This window comes from Eumetopias jubatus, unplaced genomic scaffold (genome assembly GCF_037043125.1).
Source record: "Eumetopias jubatus isolate StellerSeaLion01/CBP00866 unplaced genomic scaffold, mEumJub1_p1.0 scaffold_11, whole genome shotgun sequence".
Taxonomy (NCBI): Eukaryota; Metazoa; Chordata; class Mammalia; order Carnivora; family Otariidae; genus Eumetopias; species Eumetopias jubatus.
Genome location: NW_028274817.1, coordinates 85694341 through 85718747, shown reverse-complemented (window position 1 = coordinate 85718747; position 24407 = coordinate 85694341). Strand labels below are relative to the sequence as shown.

Here is a 24407-nt window from a genome sequence, read left to right as displayed (position 1 = left end):
AATATGGAATTAGAGCAGTAGTGCCTATGGCCTGTGACTCAGGTGGGCCTGGCTTCAGATAAAGCAGTGAAGTGAGAATGGGAGAAGTGGCAGGGCGTAAGCGGGGACTGGCACTTACAAGACACTTATCCACCGGGAAAAGGAGCTATGCAGAAACTTCTGGGTGAGCACCAACTTAAGGGGAGTGGTCTGGTGGGTGTGGGACAAGGGCGAGGGGTGTCAGTCTTATGTCTGAGGTATTCATGTCCCTGTCCAACAAGATCAAAGGGTCACAACCTTTCTCCAGACATTCCTGAAAGCCCTTTCAGAGGTCCTCACCCGTGGCTGACAAGCTGGCACCTCCTGTCCCTGTCGTCTGAGTCCATCCCACTCACCTGGAAAGCTCCAAAAGGAGATTTTTGTTTCTGCTGGGCATGGCTCTTCTACCTCCAATTTGAGGATGAGGTCTGGTTTGGTCACCTGCGGCCCTGCTAATGAGAAATGACAGTGATACGTCCTGGATCTTCAGAGCCTCTGAGAAAGAGGGCAGTGGGGTCTGGGGCAGCATGAGAGACCGATCACTTGACACAGTGGTCCAATGGTCAAGTCGAACCATTTCACCTGGGTTTTGAGTTCACAAACACCCTGTCAGGAAACTTCAATCCCTGGAACTCAATGTCCAACTTTTCAAGCAGTTCAGAGACCTTACAAGTTTTCCAAACCGAGAAAGGAAAGGCCCTCTATCAGACACAATAATCACAAGCAGCAAAATTACCTGAGGAAGCCATTCTTACCCACAGAGACCAGGTTGCCGTAGGTCTCCAGCATCACTTCTCTGTACAGAGTCTTCTGTGGAGGGTTCAGGTACTGCCACTCCTCTGGGGTGAAATCCACAACCACATCCCCGAATGTCACGAGTCCCTGTAATTGCACATTCCTTTTACTCTAAAATACTGACCACTCGGTGATGAGGATGAAATGTAGGGAACTGCTGATTGGGTTCCCAGTTCGTGATGATGACTTAATACAGGATGCCTACCTTGTTGGAAAATCACAAACCATGGCAGAAAAACTATTCCATCAAGTACATGGAATATTCCATAAGTGTACAGAATATATGTAAGACAATGTGGTATTTGCACAAGGATAGACAAATAGTCCAGTAGGACTAAAAAGAGAATCCAAATGCCATATGGACACCTGAGTTATGACAAAGTTGACACTGCGAGGCAGTGGGGAGAGGATGATCTTTTCAAATAAATGTGGATGGATTACTGGATATCCATAGGGGGTAGAATTTAGCCACTAACTCACCACACACAAAAATGAGCTACAGAGAAATTGTAAATCTAATGTGAAAGATAACACAATAAGGTGCCTAGAAAACAGTACAGGAAAATGTTTTCATAGTCTTGGTGTAGGGAAAGAATTCTAAAATAAGATGTGAAAAGCACTACTCATGAAGGAAAAGATTTATAAAAAATACAACAGTCAGGGAAATACAAATCAAAACCACAATGAGAGAGTTACCACCTCACACCTGTCAGAATGGCTAAAATCAACAACACAAGAAACAACAGGTGTTGGCGAGGATGTGGAGAAAGGGCGGTGGGAATGCAAACTGGTACAGCCACTCTGGGAAACAGTATGGAGGTTCCTCAGAAACTGTAAAATAGAGCTACCCTACAATCCAGCAACTGCACTACTATTTACCCAAAGGATTCAAAGATACTGATTTGAAGGGGTACATGCACCCCGATGTTTACTGCAGCATTATCAACAATAGCCAAATTATGGAAAGAGCCCAAATGTCCATCGACTGATGAATGGATAAAGAAGATGCGGTCTAGATCTACAATGGACTAGTATTCCGCCATAACAAAGAATGAAATCTTGCCATTTGCAACGTGGATGGAGCTAGAAAGTATTATGCTAAGTGGAATAAGTCTGTCAAAGAAAAATAAATACCATATGATTTCACTCGTATGTGGAATTTAAAAAACAAAATGAATGAGGAAAGAGGAAAACAAAAGAGCGAGAGAGGCAAGCCAAGAAACAGACTCTTGACTACAGGGACCAAACTGCTGGTTACCGGGGGGGGGGGGGGGTGGGGGGATGAGTGAAACAGGTGATGGTTTTAAGGAGAGCACTTGTGATGAGCAGCGGGTGTTGTACGCCAAGTGTTGAGTCACTCTATTGTATGCCTGAAACTAGTAATACACTGTATCTTAACTAACTGGAATTTAATAAAAACAAAAAAATAAAAGTAGAACAGTAAAAAGGCAAGCCTTAAATGGGGAGATTATCTGCAACAATCAAAAGTGATAAAGGGATCTTATCTGGAAAATATAAAACCCCTGCAAATCAATAAGAAACACACAAACAACACCAAAAAACAGAGAAGAGATGTGAATATGTACTTCACTAAAAACAAAACCCAAATGGCCTATGAGTATAAGAAAATGTACCAATCAGCACTCAGGTAAATGAAAATTTAAGCCATGCTGAGACACTCCTATGCCCCCACTAAAAAGGTTATAATGAAGCAGACTAAAATATCATAAGATTGTGGTGAAATGAGAACTCTCACACTTAGCAGGAATATATACTGGCAGAGTCGCTTGGGGAAATTGACAGTGTTTACTAAAGTTAATGATTTGCATACATTATGACGCAGCAATTCTACTTCTAGGTACACAGCTTAAAGAAAATCATGCATATATGCTCTAGAAAACAAGTACAGGATGTTCACAGAAGCACTACTTCTAAAACTAAATTGTGGAAAAAATGCAGATGTCCCTCAACAACACAAAGAGAGGGCAAGAGTGGGGGTTCCGAGGTCCTCGCCCTGTTCTAATCTTGACCTTTATACTTGAAAATTACTTTCGCCAAAAGTACAAAGGCAGTTCAAGGGAAAATGGGAGTTCCCATGTCAACAAACGATGCTGGAACAATTGGATCTACATATGCAAAAACAACTCCAGCAAATACCTCCCACATGTATAAAACTCAAACCTCAAAACAGATCGCAGACCTAAATGTAAAATCTAAACCTATAAAATTTCTAGAAGAAAATACAGGAGGGGCGCCTGGGTGGCTCAGTCAGTTAAGCGTCCAACTCTTGATCTCAGCTCAGGTCTTGATCTCAGGGTCATAAGGTCAAGCCCTGTGTGCTGGGCTCCACGCTGGGTGTGGAGCCTACTTAAACACACACACACACAGGAGAAAATCTTTTAACCTTCGGTTAGTCAAGTATTTCTTAGATGGGACAGCAAAATTCAAAAGACCGTCTTAAGAGAAGAAAAAGCCACAGAATGAAAGAAAATATTTACAAATCACATTCTGGCAAAAAAAAAAAAAAATTGTACTGAGACTATATAAAGAACTCTCAAAACTAAAAAAAAAAAAAAAGGCAAAAGAAAGATATTAAACCAAAGAAGATATACAAATGAAAAATAAGCACATGGAAAGATATTTAACATCTTAGTCATGAAGAAATTGCAAATTAAAACCACAATGGGAGTTCGAGACGGCCCTGTGGGAAGACCAGGAAATCACCTCCTTCCATGGACAAAACAAACTTACAGCTCTATATAGAATAACTTTCCTCCAAAAAGGACCTGAGAACTAGATGGAACAGTAGCGCCTCCACAACAAAAGGCAAAGAGACACAACGAGAAGGCAGGAGAGGCAGTGACAGAACCTCCTGTGGGACCCCACGAGTGGTGACCCCCCACAACTGGAAGAGGTCACAAAAATATGGAACTCTACTCAAAGAGTAAAAGGACTGTGTCCCACATCAGCAACCTCTGACCCTGGGGGCCCGCACCAGAAAGCCCACAAAATGTTTGGTTTTGAAAATCAATGGGGATCAAGACCAGGAGAATCATAGAATGTAGGGAACATAGAGTTCCCATTCTTTTGTTTTTTTTTTTTTAAGATTTTATTTATTTGACAGAGAGAGATACACTGAGAGAGGGAACACAAGCAGGGGGAGTGGGAGAGGGAGAAGCAGGCTTCCCGCGGAGCAGGGAGCTCCATGCGGGGCTCCATCCCAGGACCCTGGGATCATGACCTGAGCCGGAGGCAGACGCCCCTAGAGCTCCCATTCTTAAAAGGGCTCTCGCGCGAAACCCACTCACCCTGATATCCAGTGCAGAAGCAACAAACTGAAAAGTGCCTAGACAACAAAGAAGAGAGAGACGCTAATTTTTTTTCCTTATTTATTTGTCAGAGAAAAAGAGAGCACAAGCAGGGGAAACGGCAGGCAGAAGGAGAAGCAGACTCCCCGCAGAGCAGGGAGCCCAATGCGGGGCTGGATCCCAGGACCCCGGGATCATGACCTGAGTTGCAGGCAAATGCCCAACCGACTGAGCCACCCAGGTGTCCCAAATATATGTTATATTTATATAAATGTAAGTGTCCCAGAAATTCTATTAAATTTCTAAAACTCTGATATATCTTGGTATAATGTTATCAATCATAAGTCTAGTTGTTATTTTTTTTTTAAGATTTTATATATTTATTTGTCAGAGAGAAAGAGAGCAGAAGCAGGGGAAGCAGCAGGCAGGAGAAGCAGACTCCCCGCTGAGCAAGAAGCCCGATGCCGGACTCGATCCCAGGACCCCGGATCCTGACCTGAGCCGAAGGCAGACACTTAACTGACTGAGCCCCCCGGCGCCCAGCACACACTAATTTTAAAGCAGCTGCCACAGAGACAGGAACTTACAAGGACTTTATCTGGAGATGGATGTGCTGGCCAACAGCATTTTTGCAATCTCATCCTAATTTGCTGGTGATGAAGCCAACAGGCACCATTTTTGGTGCCTACTAGCACCAGAGGACATGCTCTGCCCACCCCATGCCATGACCGGGCTGGGCTAGCACCCCATGCACCCTGCACAGCGTCCAAGCCACAGGGAGGACAGGTGGACATTCCAAGCCCCATTCGCCTTGCTCAGTGGCCAAGATGCCAGCAGGCCCGGTCAGTGACCTGATCCACACCTTCCCACATAGTGGCTAAGCTGCAAATGGATACAGGGCAAGTGCCCTGAGCCCTGCCCTCCCCATGCAGAGACCAAGCCACAGTGGAAGGGCAAGCAGCTTGAATCCCACTCTCCCCATGCAGCAGCCCAGCCACAAAAGAGCCGGGCAAGTGCCCTGAGCCCTGCCTTCCCCACACAGCAGCTGTGGTCCGATCACAGCCAGCATGCACAAGCAGCCCACACAAGGGACACCATAGAATGCCTGACTCTGGGGGCCAAGGGAGACTTTTGGGCCACATGGAACATTTCCTACACAAGACTGTTCCTTCAAGACTGAGGGAGGTAGCTGTTTTACCTAATACATGTAGACAAACACAGAGAGACAAGCAAAATGAGGACACAGAGGAATATTTTCCAAACCAAAGAAGAAGGCAAACCCTCAGGAAAAGACCTTAATGAAATAGAGATTAGCAGCCTACCCGATAAAGAATTCAAAGTAATGGTCGTAAAGATGTTCACTGATCTCAGGAGAAGAAAGGATGAACACAATAAGAACTTCAACAAAAAGAGGGGACGCCTGGGGGACTCAGTCGGTTAAGCGTCAGCCATCAGCTCAGGTCATGATCTCAGGGTCCTGGGATTGAGCGTCGGGCTCCCTGCTCGGTGGGGAGTCTGCTTCTCTCTCTCCCTCTCCCTCTGCTCGTGTTCTCTGTCACAAATAAATAAATAAAATCTTAAAAAAAAAACAAAAACAAAGAACTTCAACAAAAAGAAAAAATATGTGGGTACCTGGGGGGCTCAGTAGGTTAAACGTCTGCCTTCAGCTCAGGTCATGATCTCAGGGTCCTGGAATCGAGCCCTGTGTCGGGTTCCCTGCTCAGTGGGGAGCCTGCTTCTCTCTCTCCCTCGGCCCCTCCCCCCCAACTCATGCACACACTCTCTCAAATAAATGTCTTTTGAAAAAAAAAAGAAAAAATATGTAAGTACCAAACAGAAGTTATAACTAAACTGAAAAACACACCTGAGGGGTTCAAAAGCAGAACAGATGAGATAGAAGCACAAATCAGGGAAGCAATGGAAAACATCCAGAAAGAGCAGCAAAGAAAAAAATAAGAACTAAAAAAGTAAGGACACCTTGTGAGACCACTGGCACAACATTAAGCAGAATAACATTTGCATTATAGAGTTCCAGAAGGTAGGAGAGAGAAAGGATCAGAAAAATTATTTGAAGAAATAATGGCTGAAAACTTCCCTAACCTGGAGAAGGATACAGACATCCGGTTTAAGAAGCCCAAAGAGTTCGACATAAGATGAACCCAAGGGAAAACATACCGAGACACATTACAATTACAATGGCTAAAGTTAAGGATACAGAGAAAATCTTAAAAGCAGTAAGAGAAAAGCAAAGTATTATGTACAAAAGAAACCCGAGAAGTCTATCAGATTTTTCAGCAGAAACATTGCAGACCAGAAGGGAGTGGGATGACATATTCAAAGTGCTGAAAGGGAAAAACTGCTAACCAGGAATTCTCTAACCCACAAAGGTTACCATTCAGAATTGAAGGAGAGAGTAAGAGTTTTTCAGATAAGCAAAATCTAACAGAGCTCATCACCACTAAACTGGCCTTACAAGAAATGTTAAAGGGACTTCTCTAAGCTAAGAAGAAAAGGCACTAATTTGTATTTTTAAAAAAAGCAATATAACAATACTTGTATCAGACAAATTAGACTTTAAAACAAAGACCATAACAAAAGACAAAGAAGGGTACTACACAATGATAAAGGGGTCTATCCAACAAGAGGATATGACATTTGTAAATATCTATGCACTGAACATAGGGGTGCCTAAATACATATAACAAACATTAACAGAAATAAATAGAGAAATAGACAGCAATACAGTAATAGTAGGGGACGATAACCTCTCACTTAAATCAATGGATAGATCATCCAGACAGAAAATCAGTAAGAAAACATTGGCCTTAAAATACATTACACTAGATGGATCTAATAGACAGATACGTAACACCCCATCCAAAAACAGGAGAATACATATTCTTGAGGGCTCAGGGAACACTCTCCAGGATGGACCACATGTTAGATCACAAAACAAGTCTTAACAAATTTAGGAAGACTGAAATCATATCAAGCATCTTTTCCACCACAGTGGTATGAAACTAAAAACCAATTACAAGACCCAACTGGAAAAACACAAACATATGGAGACTAAACAACATGCTATTAAATAACCAATCAAGAAATCAAAAGATAACATGAGGGGTGCCTGGGTGGCTCAGTCGGTTAAGCATCCAACTCTTGGTTTCAGCTCAGGTCATGATCTCAGGGTCTTGAGACTGGGCCCCAAGTCGAGCTCTGTGCTCAGCGTGGAATCTGCTTGGGATTCTCTCCCTCTCCCTCTCCCTGCCCCTCCCCCCACTTACACATGGGCATGCACTCTCTCTCGCTCTCTAAAATAAATAAAAATCTTTAAAAAAAAAGATAACATGACACAAATGAAAATGGAAACACAATGGACCAAAATCTTTCGGACACAGGAAAAGCAGTTCTAAGAGAGAGAAGTTCATAGCAATACAGGCCTACCTCAGGAAACAAGAAAAACATCAAATAAGCAATCTGTCTTAACATTCAAGGAAATAAGAACAAAGCCCAAAGTTAGAAAAAAGGAAAGAATGAAGATCAGAATGGAAATAAATAGAGACTAAAAGCACAATAGAAAACATCAATGAAACTAAGAGCTGGTTCTTTGTAAAGATAAACAAAATCAACAAACTTCTAGCCAGACTCAAGAAGAGACAGAGCCCAAATAAAATCAGAAACAAATGAGAAGTTATAACTGATACCACAGAAATAACAAAGGACTGTAAGAGAATACTATCAACAATTATACACCAACAAATCAGACAACCTAGAAAAAAATGGATAAACTCCTAGAAACAATATCTTCCAACACTGAATCATGAAGAATTAGAAAATCTGAAGACTGATTACTAATAATGAAACGAATCAAGGGCACCTGGGTGGCTCAGTCGGTTAAGCGTCTGCCTTTGGCTCAGGTCATTATCCCAGGGTCCTGGGATCGAGCCCCACGTCGGGCTCCTTGCTCAGTGGGGAGCCTGCTTCTCCCTCTCCCTCTGCCTCTCTCCCCGCTCATGCTCTCTCTCTCTCTCTCTGTATGTGTCTCAAATGAATAAATAAAATCTTTAAAAAAATTTTTTTAAAACTCCCAACAAACAAAAGTCCAGGTCAAGTTGGCCTTCTCAAATTATTCCAACCCTTGAAGAGGAAGGAACACTTCCACACTCATTATACAAAGCCAGCATTACCTGGATACCAAAACCAAAGACACTACAAAAAATTACAGACCAATATCCATGATGAACATAGACGCAAAAGTCCTCAACTAAATATTAGCAAACCGAATTCAATAAAAGGATCATACCCCATGACCAAGTGAGATTAATTCCAGGCATACAAGAATGGTTTAACATCTATAAATTGATCCATGTGATACACCAAAAAAAGCATATGACAAAATTCAACATTCATTTGTGATAAAAACTCTCAACAAACTGGGTATACAGAGAAGGTATCGCAACACAATAAAGGCCATATATGACAAGCCCATACCTAATATAATACTCAACAGTGAAAAGGTGAAAGAAAGCCTTTCCTCTAAGATCAGAGACAACATAAGGATGTCCACTCACCACTTTTATTCAACATAGTACTGGAAGGCCTAGCCACAGTAATTATGCAGAAAAAAAAAAAGAAATAAAGGAACTAAATGGGAAGAAGTAAAACTGTCACTATTTGCAGATAACATATTATATAAAAAAACCTTGAAGACTCCACCAAAAAATCATTAGAATAAATTCAGTAAAGTTGCAGGACACAAAATTTATATACAGAAATCTGTTGTGTTTCTATACACTAATACCAAACTATTGAAAGAGATATTTTCTTTTTTTTTAAGATTTTATTTATTTATTTGACACAGAGACAGACAGCAGGAGAGGGAACACAAGCAGGGGGAAGGGGAGAGGGAGAAGCAGGCCTCCCGTGGAGCAGGGAGCCCGATGCGGGGCTCGATCCCAGGACTCTGGGATCGTGACCTGAGCCAAAGGCAGACGCTTGACGACTGAGCCACCCAGGCACCCCCATCGAAAGAGATATTAAGATAATCAGATTTACAAGTGCATCAAAAAAAACCCTAAAACACCGAGGAGTAAATTTAACCAAGGACATGAAAGACATGTATTCTGAAAACCATGAGCCACAGATGAAAGAAACTGAAGATGAAACAAATAAATGGAAAGATACCATGCTCACAGATTGAAAGAAATAATATTGTTAACATGCTGTAGCTAAAGCAATCTATAGATTTAATGCAATCCCTGTCAAAATACCAAGGGCATTTTTCACAGAACTGTAACAAATGATCCTAAAATTTATATGGAACCACAAAACATCTCCAATAGACAAAGCAATCTTGAGAAAGAACAAAGCTAGGTATCATGCTCCCTGATTTTAAACTATACTACAAAGATATAGTAATCAAAACAGTATGGTACTAGGAAAAAACGGACACACAGATCAATGGACCAAACTAGAGAACCCAGAAATAAACCTATGCTTATATGGTCAATTACTCTAGAACAAAGGAGGCAAGAATCTAACAATGGAGAAAAGACAGTCTCTTAAATAAATGGGTGCTACATGCACAATGGGCAGCTACATGCAAAAGAATGAAACTGGACCACTTTCATACACCATATACAAAAATAAGCTCAACGCCTGGGGAACACGGTAGGGAGATTATTCACTCTTCTTGGAGTGCATGCCTGAGAGGCAGCACTCATGGAGACACCTCCCTGGGAACAAAGAAGCTGGCCAGCGCCATTTCGATTCCCCACCCCTCAGCATACACAGAGCCATCTGTGGCAAGCAGTATACGCTGATGCTAGCTACCTGACTTGCTTACACCAAGCCCCACACCCCTGCAGGCAGGTGGAACTGCCCTTCTCAGTCATGCTTGCCTCAGTCCCAGCATGGCAAGCTCCTCCCCCAGAGACCAGCATAAACCCCTGTCCACACCACAACTCCTAACCAGGGAGTTTTTTCTGCAGGGCCTCAGTTTCAATGAAGTTGGTGAGAGGTCTCATTTAACAAGCGGACCAGAGCACACCTAGTTCAAACTTGCCACATTTCAGGCCAGGGACCAAACACTGCCCACAGCAGGCAAGGAGAGCCTCCACAGATGACTGGCCTGCAGGACAGAGCAGCCAGAACACAACAGCAGAGCTCAAGCAGCACACACTGGAGACACTCCATGAAGTGCCAGGGCCTGGGCACTCCATGGCCTCTTCATAAGGCCATTACTTTCAGAAACAGGAGACATAAATGGCTTCTCTACTGCACAGAAAAAGGCAGAGACTTAGATAAAATGTGGAGACAAAGGAAATTATCCCAAATGAAAGAACAAGGCCATGGCCAGAGATCTAACCAAAACAGATATAAGTAACATGCCTGATGGAGAATTTAAAGCCACGATAATAAAGATACACACTGGGCTTGATAAAAGAATAGAAGACATCAGTGAGACGCTTTCCAAAGAGAGAAAAAAGTTAAAAAAGAATCAATCAGGGGCGCCTGGGTGGCTCAGAAGGTTAAGCGTCTGCCTTCGGTTTGACTCTCACCTCAGGTCTTGATCTCAGGGTCATGAATTCAAGCCCCATTTGGGGGGGGGGGTCTACTTTAAAAAAAAAAAAAAACTGACCAGAGATGAAGAGCGCAATAAACAAGATTAGAAACACACCTGATGTAACAACAGCAGGCTAGAAGAAGCAGAGGAATGAACTAGTGACCTAGAAGACAAAGTAATGGAAAGTATGTAATGAAGATGAAGAAAAGAGAAGAATTATGCAACATGAGAACGGACTTAGTAAACTCAGTGACTCCACCAAACGTAATAACATTCATATTGTAGGAGTCCCAGAAGAAGGAGAGAGAGAAAGGGGGGGCAGAAAATTTATTTGAAGAAATAATAGCTGAAAACTTCCCTAATCTGGGGATGGAAACAGACATCTAGATCCACAAAGCACAGAGAACTCCCATGAAAATCAACAAAAGCAGGCCAACACGAAGACATATTGTAATTAAATTTGCAAAATATACTGATACAGAAAAAAAATCTAAAAAGCAGTAAAACAAAAGAAGTCCTTATTGGCACCCAGCTGGCTCAATCAGTACAGCATGTGACTCTTTATCCCAGGATTGTGGGTTTGAGCCCCACGCTGGGTATAGAGATAATTTAAAAAATAAAATCTTAAAAAATTTAGTCCTTGGGTTGCCTGGGTGGCTCGGTTGGTCAAACATCTGCCTTTGGCTCAGGTCATGATCCCAGGGTCTGGGATCGAGTCCCACATCAGGCTCCTTGCTCAGCGGGGAACCTGCTTCTCCCTCTCTCTGCCGCTCCCCCTGCTTGTGCGCCGACAAAAAAATAAATAGAATCTTAAAAAAAAATTAGTCCTTAACATACAAGGTAAGACCCATAAGGCTAGCTGCAGATTTATCAACAGAAACTTGGAAAGCCAACAAGGAGTGGCATGATATATTCAAAGTGCTGACTGGAAAAATCTGCAGCCAAGAATCTATCCAGCAAGGCTAACATTCAGAATAGGCGAGATAACAAGTTTCCCAGACAAACAAAAAATAAAGGAGTATGTAACCACTAAACCAGCCCTGCAAGAAATATTAAAGGGAACTTTTTGAGTGGAAAGGAAAGACCAAAAGTGACAAAGACAAGAAAGGAACAGAGAAACTCTCCAGAAACAGGAAATAAAATGGCAATAAATGCATATCTATCAATAATTGCTCTGAATGTAAATGGACTAAATGCTCCAATCAAAAGACATAGGGTGTCAGAATGGATAAAAGAAAACAAGATCCATCTATATGCTGCCTACAAAAGATTCATTTTATTTCACTTTTTATTTTTTTAAGTAATCTCTACACCCAGTGTGGGGCTCGAACTCACAACCCCGAGATCAAGAGTCACATGGCTACTGTCTGAGCTAATCAGGCACCCCATACAAGAGATTAGATCTAAAGACATCTACAGATTGAAAGTGAAGGGATAGAGAAAAATTTATCATGCAAATGGATGTCAAAAGAAAGCCAGAGTAACTACTTATACTGGACAAACTAGACTTTAAAACAAAGACTGTAACAAGAGACTGAAGAAGTGCACTATATCATAATAAAGGGGACAATCCAACAAGATATTATAATTGAAAGTATTTATGCACCCAACCTGGAAGCACCCAAATATATAAAACAATTAATAACACGTGCTTTCTTTAATGTTAATAGTGTCCTTGTTTATGTCTAATGTCTGGCCCCCTTGCAAGTTACTTTTTTTTTTTAAGATATTTATTTATTTATTTATTTATTTATTTATTTATTTATTTAAAGACTACTTATTTATTCATGAGAGACGGGGGGGGGGGAGGCTGAGGGAGAAGCAGGCTCCCAAGGAGCTGAGCCACCCAGGCGCCCCCTTGCAAGTTACTTTTATTTGTTGTTATTATTATTTGTTCTTGACTATTAACTGTAAGAGGTAACAAAGTGTCTTTGGTTAAAAAAAAACAATAACAAACATAAAAAACGAATTGATAACAATACAATAGTAGAGGATATTAACACCCCACTTACATCAAGGGACAGAAAATAAACAAGGAAACGACAGCTTTGAATGACACACTGGACCAGACGGACTTACAGATATATTCAGAACATTCCATCCTAAAACAGCAGAATACACATTCTTTTCAAGTGCGCATGGGACATTCTCCAGAATAGATCACAGATTACATCACAAAACAGGTCTCAATAAATACAAAAAGACTGAAGTCATACCATGCACCTTCTCTGACTGCAACATTATGAACCTTGAAGTCAACCCCAAGAAAAAAATCTGGAAAGACTGCAAACACATGGAGGTTCAACAATATGCTACTGAACAATGAATGTGTCAACCAGGAAATCAAAGAAATAAAAAAAAAAATACGCGGAACAAATAAAAATTAAAACACAATGGTCCAAAACCTTTGGGATGCAGCAAAAGCAGACCTAAGAGGGAAGTATATACCAATACAAGCCTACCTCAAGAAGCAAGAAGAAAATCTCAAATAAACAACCCAACCTTACACCTAAAGGAACTAGGTAAAAAACAAATGAAGCCCAAAGCCAGCAGAAAGGAAATAATGATTAGAGGAGAAATAGAATGACAGAGAAATTTAACAAAACAATAGAACAGATCAATGAAATCAGGAGCTGGTTCTTCGAAAAAATTAATAAAATTGAGGGGCGCCTGGGGGGCTCAGTCAGTTAAGTGTCTGCCTTCAGGTCAGGTCATGATCTCAGGGTCCTGGGGTCAAGCCCTGCGATGCGGAGTCTGCTTCTCCCTCTGCCCCTCCACCTGCTCATGCTCGCTCGCTCTCTCTCTCCTAAATAAAATCTTTTAAAAAAATTAATAAAATTGATAAACCTCTAGCCAAACTTATCAAAAAGAGAAAGGACCCAAATAGATAAAATCATGAATTAAAGAGATCACAACCAACATCACAGAAATACAATTATAAGAGAACATTATGAAAAACTATATGCTAACAAATTGGACAACCTAGAAGAAATGGATAAATTCCTACAAACATATAAGCTACCAAAGCTGAAACAGGAGGAAATAGAAAAGTTGAACAGACCCAACACCAGCAAGGAAATTGAATCCGTAATCAAAAAACTCCCAACAAACAAAAGTCCAGAGTGCTCACTTCAGCAGCACATATACTATGAAGTCCAGGGCCAGATGGCTTCATAGGCAAATTCTACCAAACATTTAAACTTTTTTTCTTTTTAGATTTTATTTATTCATTTGAGAGACAGAGACAGAGATAGTGAGAGAGAGCACAAGTGGGGAGGAGATGGAGAAGCAGGCTCCCCCCAGAGCAAGGAGCCCGACGCGGGACTCGATCCCAGGACCCCAGGATCATGACCCGAGCCGAAGGCAGATGCTCAACCGACTGAGCCACCCAGGCGCCCTCTACCAAACATTTAAAGAAGAATTAATACCTATTCTTCTCAAACTATTCCAAAAAACAGAAAAAGAAGGAAAACTTCCACATTCATTCTAGGAAGGCAGCATTACCCTGATACCAAAATCAGATAAAAAAACACCACTAAAAAAGAGAACTACAGGCCAATATCCCTGACAAACATGGATGCAAAAATTCTCAATAAAATACTAGCAAACCAAATCTAACAATACATTAAAAAAATCATTCACTACGATCAAGTGGGATTTATTCCTGGGTTGCAAGGGTGGTTCAATATTCACAAATCAATGTGATACATCATAGAACCATACGATCATTTCAATAGATGCAGAAAAAGCATCTGACAAAGTACAACATCCATTCATGATAAAAACCCTCAACAAAGCAGGTTTAGAGGGAACATACTTCAACATAATAAAGGCCATCTATGACAAACCCACAGCTAGCATCATACTCAATGGGGAAAAACTGAGTGCTTCTCCTTTACAGTCAGGAACAAGACAGAGATGTCCACTCTCTGAGTACTTTATTTACCTGAGTACTGGAAGTCCTAGCCACCACAATCAGAGAATGAAAAGAAATAAAAGTATCCAAATAGGCAAGTAAAAACTAAAATTTTCACTATTTGCAGATGACATGATACTGTACACAGATGATCCCAGGGTCCTGGGATCGAGTCCCACATCGGGCTCCCTGCTCAGCGGGAAGCCTGCTTCTCCCTCTCCCACTCCCCCTGCTTGTGTTCCTGCTCTCGCTGTGTCTCTCGGTCAAATAAATAAATAAAATCTTTAAAAAAAAAAAAAAGAAAACCCAAAAGACTGCACGAAGAAACTGCTAGAACTGATACACAAATTCAGTAAAATCACAGGATACAAAATCAATGTACAGAAATCTGTTGCATTTCTATATACCACTAATGAAGCAGCAGAAAGAAAAATTAAGGAATCAATCCCAGGGGCACCTGGGTGGCTCAGTCAGTTAAGCATCTACCTTCAGCCCAGGTCATGATCCCAGGGTCCTGGGATCAAACCCCACATCAGGCTCCCTGCTCGATGGGCAGCCTACTTCTCCCTCTCTACTGCTTATACTCTCCTGCATTCTCTCTCTCTCAAATAAATAAAATCTTTAAAAAAAAAATCAATCCCATTTACAATTGCACCAAAACCAGTAAGATACCTAGGAATAAACCTAGCCAAAGAGATGAAAGATCTGTACTCTGAAAACTAAAACACTAATAAAAGAAATTGAAGATGACACAAAGAAATGGAAAGACAGGGGTGCCTGGGTGGCTCAGTCGGCTAAGCATCAGACTCTTGATTTCAGCTCATGTCATGATCTCAAGGTGGTGATATCAAGCCCCACATCAGGCTTCAGGCTCAGCATGGAGTCTGCTTCAGATTCTCTCTCTCCCTCTCCTCCGACTCATTCTCTCTCCTTCTCTCTCCCTTCTCTTTTTTTTTTAAAGATTATTTATTTATTTATTTGACAGAGAGAGAGAGAGAGAGAGAGAGAGAGAGCGCGCGCACAAGCAGGGGGAGCGGCAGGCAGAGGGAGAGGGAGAAGCAGGCTCCCCGCACAGCAGGGGGAGCCCAATGTGGGACTCTATCCCAGGACCCGGGATCATGACCTGAGCTGAAGGCAGTCATTTAACCAACTGTGCCACCCAGGCGCCCTCTCTCTCTCTCAAAATAAATTAAGTAAAATCTTGAAAAAAGAAATGGAAAGACATTCTGTGCTCATGGATTGGAAGAGCAAATATTGTTAAAATGTCTATACTAAAAATTAGATTTATTATAAACTACAATAAAATACAAACAAAAACTTTCCAATTTTTTCCCAGAATACCAACTGAAGTAAGTAAAGATTCCTGAAACTGCAAATGGACCTGAGTGTCCCAGTGCAGTACAATCCTAATTTTTAAACAATGTGCAGGGGTCACTATGAACCCTGTGTCACCAGCAAAACCTGGCAACAATTTGAATGTTTTACTTAAAGTGGAAAAGCAGCTTGCAGTGACATCAGCTTTAGCAAATGAAACATCTGTAAAGCATGAAAATAAATACATCTTTAAAAAAAATTAAAAATGGGCAGAAGACATGAATAGACATTTTTCCAAAGAAGGCATCCAGATGGCCAACAGACACATGAAAAGATGCTCAACATCACTCATCATCAGGAAAATACAAATCAAAACCATGATGATACCACCTCACACCTGTCTGAACTGTTACGATCAACAACGTAAGAAACAACATGCACCCCAATGTTTATAGCAGCATTATCTATAATAGCCAAATTATGAAAACAGCTATATGTTAGCTAACTGGAATTTAAACAGAAGCATAAAAAAAAAAAAGCATGGTACTGGCAGAGGCTTAGGTATATAGATCAATAGAACAGAGGAGAGTCCAGAAATAGATCCACAAATATGCCGACTGATTTATGACAAACCTGCAAAAGCAATTCAAAAGAGAAAAATGATCCTTTCAACAAATGGGGTTGGAACAAATGGAATTCCATATGCAAAATAATAACCCTCAACCTAATCCTCACCCCTTATATACAAATTAACACAAAAGAGATTATAGGTCTAAATGTAAAACCTAAAACTATGAAACTTACAGAAAGGAAAAAAAAATCATGACACAGGATCCAGCAAAGAGTTCTTAAATATGACACCGAAATCACCATCCATAAAGGAAATAATTCATAAATTGGACATTTTCAAAATTAAAAATTCTTGCTCTGTGAACAACACTGTTAAGAGAATAAAAAGACAAACCACACAAACTATGTATCTGACAAAGGACTTGCACACAGACTATATAAATAACTCTCAAAGCTCACTAGGGAGAAAACAATCCAATTTTAAATGGGCAGAAGAGTTGATTGAACACTTCATCAAAAAGGATACACAAAAAGTAAATAAGCATATATAAAGATCTTAAACATCATTAGCTATTCATGAAACCCAAATTAAAGCCATGATGAGATACCAACTATACTGCTAGAATGACTAAAATTAAAAATACTGACAATACCAAGTGCTGACAAAAATGTGAAGCAACTGGAATTCTTATACATTGCTGGTGGAAATGAAAAATGATTCAACCATTCTGGAAAACAATCTGGCAGATTCTTAAAAAGGTAAACATACACTTACCATATGATCCAGCAATCCAATATTTATTCTAGAGAAATGAAAACCTATGTTGACACAAAAACCTGTGTATGAAGGTTTAAAGTAGTTTTACTCATAATTGCCAAAAACTGGAAATAATTCCAATGTCTTTTCAACAGGAGAATGGATAGATAAGCTGTGGTACATCAATACCATGGAATACCACCCAGCAATAAAAAGAACTGACACACACAGCTCGTCTGAATCTCCAGGGAATTATACTGAGTCAAAAATATCCCCAGTTTCAGAAGGTCACATACTATATGATTTGATTTTTATCACATTCTTGAAATGACAAAATTCTAGAAATGGAGAATGGTAATTCCTAGGAGTCTAAGAAGGGGAGGACTGGAGAAAACGGATGGATCTGGCTATAAAAAGGTAACATAAGGAATCTCTGCAATGCTGGAGCTGTGTCTTTTTTTTTTGGAGCTATGTCTTGACCACAGCAAAGTCAACATCCTGGTCATGACATTATCCTATAGCTTTGTAAGATGTACTACTGGGGGAAACAGGTAAAGGATACACAGGATCTCTCTGTATTATTTTATATAATTGCACGTCAATCGATTATCTCAAAAGAACGTTTTTTTTTTTAAAGGTTACATACCACATGATTCCTTTTATATGATAAAACTGTAGTGACACAGAACAGATCTGTCGTTGCCTGAGGTTACAGGTGGGGAAGGACAGAACCATAAAGGGGTAACATAAGGCATTATTTTGGCCTGATGAAACTATTCTCTATCCTATAGTTACACGCATCTGTATTCGTGAAATGCCTTCATCTCAGCACTGACCTTAACAATGCCAAATGTGTTCACATTTATGGTACTGGACAACAACAAAATCAGTATTCCTACACACTAATTTAAAAAACCATTTTTTTAGTGGAAGAAAAAAGATGGTTGGCTGTGAGCATCTGCAGGACTCTGTCTCTTGGCCAAATGAGAATCCAAAGCTGGACTGATAAAATTACTTCGGAAAAATGATTTCAAGAAAAATTTCAAGTTCCCTAAGACATTTGATTCCCAAATTACACCTTGACATTATGTCTCCAGCTCACTGAAGAATGCTCTAAGAAATACTGGCAGGAAACCAGGCTGTGGTTGAAGACAATTCCACCATCCACATGAAGACTCAGAAAAGAAATGCCATGGAAGGCAATTCCACCATCCACATGAAGACTCAGAAAAGAAATGCCATGGAAGGCAATTCCAGGAAACCTTTACTTCCCTGAGGACTTGGTGTGCTCTCTCCTGATGAGTAAGGTGAGCCAGCTTCCTAATTAAGTTTCCCTCTGGCAGCCAGAGGCTCGAAGAGAAATCTGTAAGTCAACATTAGTATCTGTCACACCCTAAGTCCTCCGCATGTCTACACTCTAACCTGGCCTTGCTGCTGTCTCTCATTCACCCTGATTCTAATGCTTATTTACAAATTATTTCCTATCTTATGTCAGAAATTCCTACATAGCTCATCACATCCATGGTACCAAAAAAAAAAAAAAAAGAGGAAGGAACAGACTACATACTTACCTGGGGTTTGGCCATTTCCTGCTCTTCTTCGGAAAAGGCAGAGATGTGTGAAGCCCGAGCTGGAAGAATGGAGAAGGGTACAGCATATGAGAGAACCCATCAGGCATATCTGCCCAGAATTATCTGCCTAGGAATCCCCTCACATGAGCTGGGCATGAGGCCACCCTGTGGAAGTTTGGGCAACCATGCGGTTTTAACAACCACCTGTGTATTCTTGACTCTTTTCCTCCCCTGACCATCTAACACAAAAAGTTTCTTTTTTTCTATATATACTTGTGTACTGACCCAGAAATTGTATTTCCAGGTATTTTCTTTAATGAAATTATTCTAATACATCACAATTCCTCTATAAGTACCTTCATCTCAGCACTGACTTTATGAATGCCAAAGTTAATCCTATATGACTCAAAATAAGAGACTAATAAGGAAATACAAGGGGTGAAATCCTATATAGCTATTAAAGACACTGTTGTATGGAACTGTGTGCTTTAGTATCTGTGTACTCTTCTGTACATATACCTAAATTAAAAGTTTTTAAAATGTCACAGAATAAATTAAGCTGAATCACAGTAAAACTTCTAAATGAAAAAAAAGGTAGGTTATAAAACTGCAGGAACCCATCTCAAACTGTATGTGAAATGTTTAAAAAACGCACACCCCTAATACACACCAAAAACTCCAAGAATGGACGTTTAAATGTAGGGGGATAAAATGAACTCCTTTTGATTTTCTTTTCTTCTATTTTTTAATTAATCTGTAATTCAAATGTGCTAGTATTTGTTACACGCCAAGAAAACTGAACTTTTAAAAAACTGTCATCCTCCGGACGTTTTAAGCCCGACGATGCCCCCCCCCCCCGCCCAGACCCTGCAGCACCAAGCCTGGCCCACCCCCCCCCCAAACCCCAAGCTCTAAGCTCTGAGGTGAGTCCTCTCAGGTGCCTCTTCCTTCTCCTCACCTCACTGGGGCCGGCTTGCCCAGGAGCCAGAAGGAAGCCTTCGGGTGCAGATTCACTTCGGCTGGAGCATTCACACCAGGCCCCTACGTTGGGGCGTGAGCAAGGAGAGAGGGGCACAGGGAGAGGTGGGGCGCGCCTAAGGAGGGACCTGAGGAGTGCGTATGAACCCTTAGCGCAGGTCACTGTGCTGGAAAATGTGTAGAAGTCAACGTTTAACAAGCCCCACTCAACCCCGACTAGTCCCATAACTTTGTCCACCATCGTGCCCAGAGACCTTCATTCGATCTCCCATCACTCACCCCACAATTCCCCACATCAATGACCGCCCCCATCCCCCTTCATTCGTTCCCCCCAGAACTCCCCATCACTCAACCCACCACCTCTAGCACTCGCCCTCTCAACCCCTCTCCCTCTCTCCCTCTCTCTCTCTCTCTCTCACCCTCTCGACAATAGATTTTTCTGCTCACTGCAGAGGAGACCAGTACAAGAACTGGCCCTAAGAAGCACTTCCGCTTCGGGACCAACTCGGGCTCCGCAGCCCACAGGGCTGCAGCAGCTGGGTGTGCGCACGCTCAGTGGGGGCTTTGAGCCCGCGTCCGCCAATAGTCAACACCGGGCCCCCTCCCGCCCCCCTCCCACCGGCCCCACGCGAACGCGGCGGGGCCGCGGCGCCTGCGCGGAAGAAAGATGGCCGCGCCCGCGCGGTCCCTGCTTTGAGATGGCCGCGCCCACCAGGGCTCTACACCTCGAGGGCCGCCGTGTGGAGCAGGTGTTTACTTTGTTCAGCGGACACCGTCATTCCCGAGACCTCGAAAAGCATTTTGCTTAGGGCGGGGAGGGGAACTGCCCAATTGAGGAAAGTTCTGGCAGGCCGGAATTTGGGGTCTTGAACCCGAAGGGCAGCGTCGGGTTTACAGGTGTAATTGAATAGGAAGACGGGATGCGTGGCCGAGTCGCCCAGCGTGCACAAAGGCGGAGAGGTAGGGAAAGGTCACACTGGCTCCATCCAGTGGCTAGAGCTGGGAGTTTTTTGAAGCACGGCATACAAACAAGCTGAAGGATAAAAATAAACGGGGACCTAGGACGCACACACCCCGGGGTGAAGGGAATGTGTTAAGCAGTGGCTGACGGGTTGCTTTCTCTGGCTGGGCAGAAACGAAATCCTTTCGTCGGAGGTGACCATTTTGCTGACCGAAAGGAGCCGGCCACACAAATAGCCGAAGCAAACTGGTGGAGCGCACGGCTGTTGCAAAGGCCCGGAAGTGGGACCCAATTCGGCGCGTTGGAGGAATGGAAGCTGGCAGTGTGTTTGGGAGCGTAGGAGGTGTGAGGGAGGGAGAAGTGGGTGGGGGGCCAGATGCCGTAGGGCCGCCTCTGCCAGGAACAGAGCTCATGCTTCACTCTAGACAGAATGGGAAGCCATAAGAGGGATAAGATTTTTTAAAGACCCATCAGAAGCAATCTCGCATTCTTGTTTATTGCGAGTCTTGCACCCACTAGAACATGAGCTTCACAGGGATTTGCTTAAGCATCTCCTGTATGACAGACAGTATTCTAGACATTGGAAATATAGCAAGGAAGAAGGCAGAACCAAACAAACATGATGGAGACAACCTGGTTTCAAACCCCCACCTACGAGTTTTGTAACTAGGGCAGAACTCTTCTCTCTGCTGTTTCCTCATCTATAAAATAGGGAGGATGACAAATGAACTGATAATTGTAAAGACTTAGAACAATGCTTGGCACATAGCAAGTGCTACATGTTTTAGTATTATTATTTAAATAAAATTAGGCATCTGTATGTATTAAGCTTTTGTTAATAAAAAGGAAAAAAATTCAAAGATAACCCGCAGGCTGCTTTGGAGAACCACAACAGAGGGCAAGGGCGAAAGCAGGTGAAAAACAGTGTGGCTTCTGCCAACAGGCCCAGCAAGTGATAATGGGGGCTCAGACCTAGCTCAGTATCTCCTGTGTGCCACACACCGTCTGAAGCACATGATATGACCTGCCTCACTCAGTCCCCACTATCTGTGAACAGTCCCATGGCCTCCACTTGTCAGAGGAGGAAACTGAGTCCCAGAGGGACTAAGTAACTTGCCCAAGGTCACACAGTTTCCCAAGGTTGGATCCTTTACTTCTACCCAATAATATTCTTCTTTTGTTTATTCACTATCCCGCAGGACTTCCAGAAAGTATCTGTGGGTCCTCATCCCAGAACCATTAAAACTAGCCAAGGAATGTTTTTACCAGAAATCTAGATGGAGCTTCTGGGCAGACAAAGCAAAGACAGAGCAAAAACAGAGGAATAGCTCCTATCTCTTGCTCCCTGAAGGATAAGCACTTCTTGGGTACAAAACATGTCCGTTCTCTCTGAATGCATTAGAAGGTGGGAAATAGGAAGGGCTGGACCTGTAGGGCTCATCCCAGCCTGGCCTCTTCCATCTTAACAAACATCGTTCCCCCACACCACCTTGTGTGTACACACACACACACACACACACACACACACACACACACACACACCGTGTATAGAAAGAATCCTTTAGGGTTGGTGGGTGTTGGGGTAAAGTGATTGCCAGCTCCAGAAATGTCCCTGAGCCAGTGATACAGCCCCTCAAAAACTGTCCCAGGGTTCACAGTGCACATCCAGAAGCTCTGTGAGGCCAGCTTTTCTGCGCTGAGGAGCAAGGACTCCCACTAGGTCTTGGGCATCCTCTGCCATCAGTCCCTGCAGGTGCAATCTCATACAACGGTCTAAGCCGCAGGTAGCTAGGTAAAGGGCTATGGGAGGCTGACCGTAGCGGGTACCACCACAGAGTCTCTACGATGTGACACTCCCACCCAGAGGTCCCCCACCTCACCAGTGAGTCATCACCACAATCATTCTTAAGATACATTTCATCGGGCGCCTGGGTGGCTCAGTCGGTTAAGTGACTGCCTTCGGCTCAGGTCACGATCCCGGAGTCCCGGGATCGAGTCCCGCATCGGGCTCCCTGCTCGGCGGGGAGTCTGCTTCTCCCTCGGACCCTCTTCCCTCTCGTGCTCTCTGTCTCTCATTCTCTCTCTCTCTCTCTCTCAAATAAATAAATAAAATCTTTAAAAAAAAAAAAGATACATTTCATCAAGGGGTATCTGGCTAGCCCAGTTGGTAGAGCATGTGACTCTTGATCTTAGGGCCAGTTCAAGCCCCACACTGCGTGGAGAACTTACTTTAAAATAAAAGATACATTTCATCAAAACTATAGAAGTGTGGCCAATTGTGAGCAGTGAACTTACTTTAAAATAAAAGATACATTTCATCAAAACTATAGAAGTGTGGCCAATTGTGAGCAGTGATTTGGGACCATAAGGCAGCAGGTGAGTTTGTCAGAGCAAAAGCACACGAGCCACTTCTCTGGTGACCTTGAAGGTAGCATGATAGCCCTGAACTACCTGCTTCCAAGAGAGGAATCTACTTCCATTCTGGTATTTGTAGTATATACCATCACTGGTATATGAATCCTGAATAATATGTCAGATTTACTGTCTTGGCCAATGCGAGTGTCACTAAATGGGAGACATATGGGATGGGCAGGGGTGAATAATGGTGAATGAAGGGCAGACTGGGAGTGAATGGGGGCAAGCAGAGACAGAGGGTGATGGGAAGGAGGTGAATGAACAGAGTGGAGTCAAAGGGGGCAGTGTGGAGCCACACGAGGGAATGACCATGCATTCGATTTTGAATTAACTGGAGATTATGGATGAGACTGAGTAAATGATGGGAAAATGAGGCACGGGCTAAAGTGACCAAAAGTGAAAGTGGGAGCAGACTGAGTGAGTGGAGCAATTCAAGGCGGTGAACATGAATGGAGTTGATAAAGCAGGAGAGTGCAAGTTGTTTTGAGCACTAAGGACCAGAGTGCAAATAAACGATGGTTCATGGGGCATGTTAAGAGTGAGAGAGGTGAATTTAGGGGGAGCGTGGGAGCGAATGGAGGTAATGTGGGGCATGGAGGGAAGAATGGGGAGTACAAGGGACAGAAGAGGGACTGAAGACGTACACATGGTAGAATGTGAGTATGTGAATCAGGTTGAGTTCGAGTGGCGACACTCTGAGAGAGAAATGGAGTGGCTAGAGGTGAATGAGGGGCAGACTGGGATTAGATAGGGGGGATGCGGGACTCCAGGCATGTCCAGGGATCCCAGCATCAAGCAGCCCAGGTGAAGGAGCTGCCGCATGTGCCTGTTGGGCAGAGTGAGAGGGAATAGAAGCAAAGAGAAGAAGGTGAGTCACCGTGGGTATTGTGAGCCAAAGGGAAAGACGAAGGTCACACGGCCCCAAGTGAATAAAGTGGGGGAACATGGGGCCCAGTGAATTCAAGGCAGAGTGTGACTGAATGAACGGAAACTAGACATGAGATCAGGCACAGAACGGGGGTTGTGAGCGGGAACAGGGGTTACACAGGAAATGAGTTTCAATGAATGAGATCATTTCGAGGAACGAGAGGCAGAGTGAGAGTAAATGGAGCCAATGAAGAGAAAGTGAGGAATGGGGCTGAGCAAGCAGAGAACGAGAATCTGCAGGTAACTCGCGCCAGGGTTTGGGTCCTCCCAAACACGGGGGTAAACAAGGGAGCAGCGCTGGAGAGAATAAAG

The 24407-nt window shown here is 42.8% G+C and overlaps 1 protein-coding gene across 2 annotated transcripts in view; it reads right to left on the bottom strand.

Moving 5' to 3' along the window:
- ZNF182 (zinc finger protein 182) overlaps positions 1-20378 on the bottom strand; it is a 28559-nt gene extending 8181 nt beyond the window's left edge. Inside the window, exons 1-5 of one of the 2 annotated variants that reach the window (XM_028113475.2) lie at positions 20212-20378; positions 19773-19959; positions 18815-18873; positions 774-900; positions 375-467 (exon numbers count right to left, since the gene is read on the bottom strand). In XM_028113475.2, coding sequence (XP_027969276.1) covers positions 375-467; positions 774-900; positions 18815-18829 — 235 coding nt within the window. In that variant the 5' untranslated portion in view covers positions 18830-18873; positions 19773-19959; positions 20212-20378. Of the gene's footprint in view, positions 1-374; positions 471-773; positions 901-18814; positions 18874-19772; positions 19960-20211 lie in introns of both variants that reach the window. The other variant, XM_028113474.2, reaches the window with a different exon arrangement.
- Positions 20379-24407: the final 4029 nt, after the last annotated feature.